A 10,668-nucleotide genomic window follows, 5' to 3' on the forward strand; every position below is an offset into this window, starting at 1 on the left:
CATAAAATAAGCACAGCAGAAACATCAGATAGGTTGGACCACTGTGTTTAACTATATATCTTTAAACACTACAGTTACAACTGAAAACAACAACAGAAATAAACGAGTTTGCTGATTTCACATATCTCCGCTATTCAGATTAACTGCCAGTCGTCTACCCAGAAGTGACTGTTGTTAACATGACGTCATGGTGATTCGGTCTGTACTGTTCTTGATGCATTCTTGGTCTTCCTAGAACCCACAATCTAACTAATCTAGACTAGTGCAGGTGGCTGTTTCTTGACTTAATCCAAGAGTTTAGGTGCTGTAGAAATGCAGGAAATTTGTTTTAAACTACAGTTTTTTTCTTGGGGAGGAGCCCTAGACCCGAGTTTGCTCCCCCATTTTAAATCACATCTAGGTGCCCATGCTTGCATGTGTTGTCTTTCTTCATGATCAGTTTATCATGAATAATGCTCATTTTATTATGAACAAAAATAAGCACGACTGAAATCTGACCTACCCTTGGACGCACCACTCTTCACACCAGCCTTCTATCTTCACCCAAGAAGATGTATTGTGATCTGTGGTGTTGACAATGTTTGGTAAGTGGACCTAGTGCCTATCCTTTTGGCAAAGATCAGGGTACCATAGAGTACCTAAAAACTCTATATAAATATATGTAGGGTTGTCTATTGACTATTCTGGCTGTTAATGACCCAAGGTACAGCCCAAATGTAAAAACTGTCATTTGCTTTGTTTTACAGGTACACAATGTTACCCAGAATATGCAAGCAAGCAGGAAGGCAGAAGAAATACACTAACCACTGCCTCTGCAGCACCACGGTTCAGAAACTATCTGATGTGGGTCTTGACACAAGAGAGATAATAGCTGTAGGTGGCCACAAGTGTGAAACCTCTACTTTGTGACCGGAGAAAGTGGAGCAACATTCTTGCCACGCTAAGCGACACACCTCCACTTAACAAAAAATGCAAGTCTACCAGTAGTTTAAGTTATCCTACAGATGCTGGACAGTTTTTCAGTGGTTGCACAATAAATGGCAACATACAAATTAATATAAATAAATAGCCAAATGATGGAATCAGTTTGTGATAAAAAAAAAAAAAGATAAAATAAGAGATATAAAAAAGATAAATAAAATGAGCTAGTATGTTGCATAGCAACCACCTTGAACTGTGTGCAGGCAGCTGGGGGGGCTATTTCTGTAAGAACAATCCTTTATGAATGCTTTATGAACATTTTAATAAAAATGGTTTGAAATTGGAGTGTGTATATAACTTTCATATTTTATAAAAGCAATAGCTCATTCCAGGCAGTGATATATTGTGATTATATCATAGCAAAGGGGTGCCTGGAGTGAGCTATTGCTTAAATATAAAATGTTTACAGCAGCAACATTGGGGCAGTGGGCACCTTCATCGCTGCACTGCATACCTGGTGATAGTGTGGCGACATTGTACTGAGGCTGAATGAATGTATGGCCATCTTAGTGGTTGCAGGAAAAATGAGATGAGATGGTAATAAGAAACGTATTTCAGTGAACCTGTCTGAATGCAACCTGAAGAGGCTGGTCATCTGAGTATAAAAAAAGTATGTATGTGTGTATGTGTATGTGTTTGTGAGTGCACAGAGGGGATGGCAAGAGAGTAAGAATCCAAGCATTTTCAGGAAATATAACATTTATAATATTGTCGGTTCTCCCTTCAGGCATTGTAATTTGCGACTAGGAGCTGATTACTAAAGGTGCACTGCTGAAAAGTCTGTCTGGCATGACAAGGCTTGTATTGACCTGAGACTTCTAACAGAGGTTCCCAAGTAATTTTCATCAAGCATCCCCACAAAGACATACATTTAACAATTTTGTGCTTGTTACTTCTAAAAATAAAGTAACATCTACCTGCCACCCCATGTCACATGCTGCATATGTCTACAAATTGGAATTAATTCAATTTTTAATCAATCCCTGACTAAAGCATATCAGCTCCTTTACTGTAAAAAGAGCTGAGAGGTTCAATAGAACACAAATATGTATTTGGTGGTTGACCAGATCATATACCCAAACTGGCAAAAACAAGTTGTTTAGGCCCACATTCCTGCAAAAACCTTTGTCAAAGTCTTTGATCAGATTTAATCCTTAACAGCCTCTGTGTACGTTAACTGTCAATACATTTTTCATTTAAAAATATGTTGTTAAAATCTCTTTGTAAGAAACCACAACACTGCTGTCAGTACAGTTACTAGATAGATAGATAGATAAATTTGATTTGATTTATTGATTGGGACAGTGTGCAGTTTTAAACATTAAAGATGCACTGCACCGGAGTTAGCTTGAAGCTAATTTGCATCCGTAGTCCCCCACAATCAAAACATACAACAGTACAACAAACAGTACAAAGCAAACAAAGCATTGTTTTTGAATAGGGAATTGATGTCTTTGGGTGTGTTAAACAACACACAATTCCAGTGAGTGTAACTATTTACATGGTGTCAGTTATTGGATATCTTCCAGATTGTGATAAAGCAGTATATTTAGGTGGAGAGAGACAGGAGAGAGGTTCATTAAGCCAGCCAGAAGTTCAGAGTAACATTCAAATCTACTGAGAGGTCCTGTGGGTGAGGTGAGTCTTTTTTGTTTTTGTAGAGAAATTTCATGTAATCTCTGATTCAGCCAGACTGCTTGTTGCTTCACTTATATTTACCATAAGACTCTTAAAAACAAGTGAGGTCTAACAATATTGTCTACAATTTATGTTTTCTCCAGGTATAAAGGTTTAACTTCCTTGCCATAACTGCTTATGGCTTCAGAGACTTAGGTGCAGATTTACAGATTGTGTACACATGGCAAAATACTTTCACTCATTAAGTCTCAAATTACCACCACTGAAGTACACATTCTATGTATTTTATTTTCCATCTTATGTTACATGAGTACTGAGGTCTGTGGTTGATAGGTTAGAGAAAAAAAAGACTGTAGTGTGTGTTTTAACCCCACAGCACCACTAAGGGTGTTTTTTTATCTGGGGCAGCTTCGGGTTGCACCCTACACAGATAAGACCCACAGTGAGGTTAAACCTATGGGAAGTATTCTGGGGTAAACTGAAAGAGGCTTATTTCGGTTAATCAAGACTGGTGGTGAGTCTGTGTCCATCGGGAAAAGGGAGTTTCTGGTACGCTTATGGCTTCAGAGACCTAGGCGCCGACTTACATATTGTGTACACGTGGTGAATATTTCTGGGTTTAATTTATTAAGTCTCAAATTACCACCACTGAAATAAGCATTCTATGTATCGTATTTCACTTTATTTTATCTTATGTTTATTAACATTATCAAAGGGGTTTATTTTCCATCTTATGTTCATTTACATATTTTTATGTTCATTTTATTTCTTTTATGTCTTTGTTGATGTAAGGCACTTAAGCCTGTAATTTATTTTGTTGTAGGGCACTTTGAGCTGCATTTTTTGTATGATTCATCATTATTCTTATTCTTATTCTTATTCATACGTACATCTCAATAAATGTTGTGAACATATTTTTTATTTATTAAGATTTATAATGCAAATTACTACCCCAACAGGTGTCTCACTATTTGCAGTCATGATCAAACTGGTAATGTGTAACCTTTTGTACTATAAGTCCAAATTTTTCAATGTAAATATACAGGGTTTTTTGTATATTTTCTATATACATTTACAAGTTCTATATACACAGTATGTTCTGTTCTGTGATCCTGACCTTTTCCATTTTCTAATTTCTCTAATAGTTAAGTGTTGCCATTGTTGCAGGATCACTTTTTGGTAGGTCCATCTCAATAACAACAATGATCATATATTCAATTCTTACTACTCTTCAATATCTATCAGAAATATACACAAAATACAACATCTGTATGATTATCTTTACTAGAAAGCCACCAGCAGGCCCTTCACTGTAGTTTAGTAAAATTCACACCTTGTAACCAGCTTTTCATGTCTTCATCTGATCATGAAGCTTTTTAGACAAGCACGACAAACCTCTTATTGTTACATAAGAAAACTGAATATTCATTTAATATTAAATCAGATATTTTTAACACCTGCACCACTGTGTTTTTGATGTTTTTGTTTCTGTTTTTCTATCAGGTTCTTGTAACATAGTTGGAAAGTAAAATTTAGAGTGTTAAAAATATATCTTTTTCTTTTTTCACACAGGAGCAGGTCTTTCATGCGGTCCCCCTACTGTGAAGGAAGGTTAGAGATTCCTTTAAGTGGTTATCTTGACATTTAAAGTACAGACTAAACCATTCTGTGGATCACTGTGTATGGAAAGGTCTAATACTCTTTTTTTTTTTAAAAAACAAAAAAAAACTCTATCCCACCCACATTTGCAAGCTGATTACACCTTTTGTTTTTACAATTACATTGCATCTATTTTTGTTTTTTGACATTTGATGCTCATCTAGAACAGAGTACAACATGTGCAATTGTAGAAAGATTTCAAATGTCTATTGCAAATTGTCAATTTGAATACATTTGTCCAGAATGCTGGACAGACTGGTTTGATAGAGATGATCCCAGTGGAACTGGAGACTGGGAGACCCTCTACAATCTTCGTAAGGAGAACCCAGGAAAGATCTGCCCTAAACCAGTGGATATCGAGGCCCAAACTCTTTCTGGTCTCAGTGTGGCTCAGGCAGGTGATCTCCACACTCAGTAAGTACGGTACCAGGATGAATAATTTGAATGTGTTTCATGCAGTGATTCATATTTTTCGTATTGATCTACTGAATGTGTTGCATTAATGTTGTTTGTTTGTACTTTTCACATTCTATTCTACTGTATTTTATTCTGTACTTGGTACCCACTGAGCATCAGGATAACACAGCGTACACAGCACACAACACATTTTATGCAACTGAACAATTATTAAAAGGATGCAATATACACATTTATGTTAATTGAAAATTGGGTCTAATTCTCTCCTATTTAGAGAGTGTCCTCTCATTTGTCAGTCACAATATTGCATGTGTAATATCCAAAATGTCTTAAAACAATCAACAAAATGTTTAACTATTCATTGTGTTTTATTCCACACGCATCTGGCAGTCCATGCAATAAAATGCAAGCAGTTTATTTCAGTAAGTATAACTCTGTGTTTCCTCTTTCAGATCAGACCCATCTGTAGGATTCATCTGCAAAAACCAGGACCAACCCACAAGGATGTGTAATGATTATCATGTTCGTTTCAGCTGTCATCCCCCTTTCTGCGGTGGAGGAGGTACTGTATGAGCACGTTCTTTATGTTGCAAATGCACATTGGATTTCTCCTTCTCTTTCATTGTTTGTGTGCGTAAGCATTCATTTAGGATGGTGCTTTGGCTCGGCAGTTTCCCAACAGTAAGCCTGTTTCTCTTTTTTTATTACTCCCTGCAGTATGCTGGACCAAGTGGTATGACCGTGACGATCCCAGTGGAACTGGGGACTGGGAGACTTTGAGAGCTCTGAAGAACCAGTACCCAGAACAAATTTGCGACTTCCCTCTGCACATAGAAGCTGTTACCACCGATACACTGACCCCAGCCATCTCTACAGGGGAGATCTTCCATCTGTAAGTTGCCTTATAGGGAAAGAATGTAAAAGTTTACATGAAGTAATTTTAAAAAAACATTCAAAACTTCTCAACATTAACAATTCTTTACCAGATCTTTGATCATCATCAATAGAACTATTCCTTAAATAGTAAATGGAAACTTTGTTGAGGAACATTTACATTAAAATTGTTTACATTTTAATAAGCCCCATGAGGAAACTGGGTAATAGGCACATAGCATCTGAAACTTTTAAACCAGCTGAGCCGTTACTTCATTCTTGTTCTGACAGCTTTAAATGATAAAATACAGTCTGTGTATTCTGAGGAGTAAGAAATATGAATACACCAATCAGTTATTGCTTCCAATTTACAATTCCATTCTTCATAGAGATTTAACATTTTAAAAGAAGTGACATCTGCTCATACAAAATTACCTCAAACAGTAACAGTATTTTTACAAAATAGATCATGTTGTTGTCATATTCAAACAATAATTTATGGTTTTAGCAATGTACCTCGTTACCTTCTTGTTTGAATATTTTTAAACGAATAAAAAAACATTTTGCGCTGAATAGCATACTGACTTACTTATCTCTTGGAATCATTTTTCAGTTACAACCCAACTCAGGGATTTGTTTGCCGCAAAGAGGACCAGAAATCTGGCACTTGCCACGACTACAAAGTTCGGTTTGGGTGCCCATGCAAACATTAAGCCCTGCCTGATAACGATGGGGAGAGAAGACATTCAGATTCTTATTACTTTAATTTTCATCAGATGTTTTTTTTCTTTTCAGATGTTGTTTTTAACTTTGCCTGATGAAAGAAATATCAGCCTTTTTCACAGCAGGTATTTTGACTTATAGCAAAAGCACAGGTGTTACAAATAACATTAATGATGGCTCCGTTGTATTCGAGCTTCCCATTATGATGTCATGATGATGTGACAGTGCGCCAGCATGCACAATACCAGGACCCTGAATCCAAAGCAGTCAAATGGAAATCAGCAATTATTTGTTTTTTTGTTTGCACCTGTGCTTTACCTGGACACTTCACAATGTCTTCCATGCTTTATCAGTCTATCTTTTCTTCTTAGTGATTATGGAATCATTATCTTATATGACTACTGTAAGGATCAAATCAGCAGCAATAAAATTACTAATAAACAGCAAATTTCTTTTCATTATGTCATTATGTTCCACCCATAACAACTCTACCCAGCTGAAGGTTTTACTAACAAGCTCATAGGCTTACATGAAGTTATGGTTTTCTATGAGATATTTGTGTTTTTGAACAGATGGTGAGAACTAATTTGGTATATTGACAGTGGAAGGTGCTGAACAGTAGTGCAGTGCAACAGCAGTATGGGAATGTGGGAAAGCATAAGTCACTGGATCTGAGTTCTATATCTGAGTTTACATGCAAGCACAATTGTAAAAGGTACATTTGGTTTTGATTTGCCTTTTCTTCTTTAACCTATAGCTTCCTTTCTATTACTGTAATAGCACTTTGTCTTTCTAATATTTGCAGGTTTATTGTCCTTACAAGCTCAATCTCTGCCCTAAATCACACCTCTGCCATGTTTCCATCAACATCAAATGCTCCCAATGTGAGCCTGCACCCACAGAAGCTCCTGCAAATCCTTACAGTCTACTGTATGTACACACATATGTACAGAGACACATAAATACACATACACACACACCCACTAAGGGGACCAGGGAGATACAAGGTGATTCCTGCTACCTCGACACTGTCAACATTTCCACAGAAGATGAACACTTGTGATAAGCTGAAAATAAACTCTGCAGTGCGCAATACAGAATATAAAATTTGCAGTTTACAAATTTATAATTTTAATTTAGCAGACGCTTTTATCCAAAGCGATGTACATTTGAAAATAGGGGAGAGAACTTTTTTTTCTGCTGTGGGGAAAAGCTTGCGATCTTTTGGTGTTTTGCTGATGCTTGTATGCTTGGAAGTCCGTCTCCCATCCTCTCAGTGTGGCAAATCTGTGTGACCTCTTATTATTAAGGGTACTCATCAGTGTATTTCCTGAGGTACAATTCCCCAGGTGGCGTAGTTGTGAAACTTTCCCTCTCTTATCCATCTTTGGCCACACTTGCATTGCATCCATGTTTCTTCCCTTTGGGGCGGCTGTGGCTCAGGAAGTAGAGCGGGTTGTCCACTCTGTGCTTCGATCCCTGGCACCTCCAGTCCACATGTCGAAGTGTCCTTGGGCGAGATATTGAACCCTGAATAGCTCCCGATGGCTGCACCAGCAGGGTGTGTGAGTGTGTGAATGAGCATTAGATTAGGTCCTGATGAGCAGGATGGCACCTTGCATGAAAGCCTCTGCCATCAGCATATGAATATGTGTGTGAACTGATTATATCTTAATAGGAGGTGACTGGAACATGACACCAGATGAGTGGAAAGATAGATGGTCTCCCAGATTAGGAAAATTGCAGTGTAATGACATTGTTGAAGGCACTGGTGGACTCAGGGAGTATGATAAAGTGCCCTCTAAGGGGCCCCCACAGTATAATAAAATGCCCCCTAAGGTCCCCTCACATTATGATAAAATGCCCTCTAAGGCTCCCCCACAGTGTGATAAAATGCCTCCACAGTATAAAGATTTGTCCTATTTATCTATTGGGACCATGTACAGTGTTTGACATAAATGTTACCATTTGATGTGCTATAGCAGAGTTAGCTTATAGCTCATTTGCTTTCGTCCCTTTGGCAGGTCACAATTAAAATATATAACTGAAAAATAACAAACAGTACAAAGCAAAAAACACACAGGACACATAATACAAAGCTACACACAATAGCACATCACATGCATCCACAATATCAACTAGAAATTAATAATGTATGCTCGTCAAATTAAAAGCAAGATTATTTGTGTTCATGAGAAGACCATGAGATAGGATGTAGAGTCAGTGGTTGCAGAGCTGAGTGGGTTTTAGCAGACTTTTTACTTTGGTTTTAAACATACTGATGGAACTGCAGCTCTTCATATCATCAGGTAGGGAATTCCACTGAGTTGTGTCTGTGTATCTGTGTTACAGATATGGTACAATCTCATTGAGAGGATATTCTGGAAGATCTAATAGAATTTACTGAGTGAGTGTACACAAAGTCACAAAGTGCAAGAGGAGCAAAACCATTGAAAATGTTATAAACAAGGCACAAATTTGAGAATAATCTAAAATTCTCAAAGCTCTGTAAATTTTATTTCTCCAGTACCCTACAGTGACGGAAATGCATTGGCTTTCTGTCCAGAGTTTTTAGAGTTTGTTTGTATAAGGACTCAAGAGGTCTAATGACAGTTTCTCCAGCCTGCCCCCAACATGTGATGCAAGAAGACATATGGGAAAGAATCACAGCATGCATGAATATCTTGGCTGCCTCCAAAGAGAGACAGTTTGCTAAGTTTGCTAAGTTGTACTTTATGGTTTTAACTGTTTTTTCATTTTATGATAATGTGCCCTCTGAGGTGCCCCGGCAATATGATAAAGTGCCCTCTAAGGTGCGTCCATCAGCAAGTCCTTCTCTATGGATATAAACATAACTTCACACCACATAAGAAACCAGTGTGGAACAACATACACATATTGCTTAGTAGCAAATCTGTGTACATAGAGGAATGGATATCCAAAGGGATTTTGACTGTTGCTCATTTTATGGATGATAATGGAAATTTGTTACAATACGAGGGGTTTTGTGTGAAATAATGATGTATAAATGAAATAAATAAATGAAAAAGAAATGAAAAAGAAACTCTTGATGAATATCAGAATAAGCTGTATGTAGAGGCTTGAAGTGGAGGGTGCCTTTATTAGAATGGATTAAAGATGAGGAAAAAATTTTGCATATTTTTTAGATTAGAAAAATTTCACTCAAATTAATTCTATCCAACAACTTAGAACTGGCAATGATGTATGTGATAACCCCAAACAAATTTCTACATATTGTTCTACTTTCTACAGCAAATTGTATACATACATCTCAATTCTGTGAAAAGAGTGTAACCTCTTTCTTGGCATCAAGTTAATCCTGTTTGTAGTATAGGCAGTATATAAGAGTTATGTGATGCTCTGTTGACTCTACAATCCATTAATATCCTTAAAGGTGCAGAGATTAGAATTTAGTGGCATCTAGCAGAATAGACTTGGCAGAAATGGAATATAATATTCATAAGTATGTTTTAATTAGTGTATAATCCTATGAAAATAAGAATCGTTGTGTTTTTGTTACCAAAGAATGAGCCCTTTATATCTACAAATGCCCACTCAACTGACACCACGTGTCAAAAAGCAGACATATGGGTTAGAGCATGGAAGTGTAAAGAGAACTGGATATAGCGTCAGAGGCAGAGCTCCATTCATTCCTATGAAAGTTGCTCAGTGGCGCATGAAGCCAAAAAAGCCATTTCCCGCTGTAAACAACTTACCTGGATGAAAACATACTGTGCATGCTCTATGGGCCCCATGCGCCCATAGGTTGGGGTTAGGGGTGTGTGTCGTGTATTGCGCTTTGATAAATGATAACTTGATCGGGTGAAAACCTTCCATCATGCCCCTAATAGGATTTTAGAGATTATGTATCTCCTGGTGCATGTTGCCTGTTTAAGGGTTAAGGCCAGCATACAATAAGCTCATATCATACCATATCATCAGTAACATTTCTCTGCTCCAATGGACCAGACAAGAAAACAAAGCTGGGTTAATGGCAAAGTGCTGAAAACAGCTGCGACACCAGACAACACTACAACCAATACAGTACTTATGTATGAGGATATGCATCAACACATTCAACGTTGACATACAGTAACATGTGTGCCGCATACTGTGTTCACTTTACATTTCAATCATTCTGTATACAATGGTGCTCCTTGGGGTGTGCTAGCAGGCCGTGTAGATGTATAAAAAATATTGATATGACGAGAGTAAATGTCTGTTGGACTCATGAGATTTCCTTGGATTTAATTTTCCAGCATTCAAGCCAAAGTCTGTAGTGGCTGAGTCCCTGTAACATCTCAGGACATACTAAACCAGAAGCTTGGTGGCCAGTGGCCACCAGCTTCCTCGTTG

General features: G+C 37.6%; 1 protein-coding gene across 1 annotated transcript; it reads left to right on the forward strand.

The window, feature by feature from the left end:
• Window positions 1-577: 577 nt before the first annotated feature.
• Window positions 578-6,334, forward strand: LOC121882794 (cartilage intermediate layer protein 2-like). Its single transcript, XM_042391239.1, has 5 exons — window positions 578-584; window positions 4,521-4,692; window positions 5,148-5,257; window positions 5,413-5,587; window positions 6,182-6,334. The coding sequence occupies exons 1-5, from the start codon at window positions 578-580 to the stop codon at window positions 6,279-6,281; spliced, it is 564 nt and encodes a 187-aa protein (XP_042247173.1). The 3' UTR covers window positions 6,282-6,334.
• The last annotated feature ends 4,334 nt before the right edge of the window (window positions 6,335-10,668 follow it).

The sequence above is a fragment of the Thunnus maccoyii genome, chromosome 17 (genome assembly GCF_910596095.1).
Source record: "Thunnus maccoyii chromosome 17, fThuMac1.1, whole genome shotgun sequence".
NCBI classification, from domain to species: domain Eukaryota; kingdom Metazoa; phylum Chordata; class Actinopteri; order Scombriformes; family Scombridae; genus Thunnus; species Thunnus maccoyii.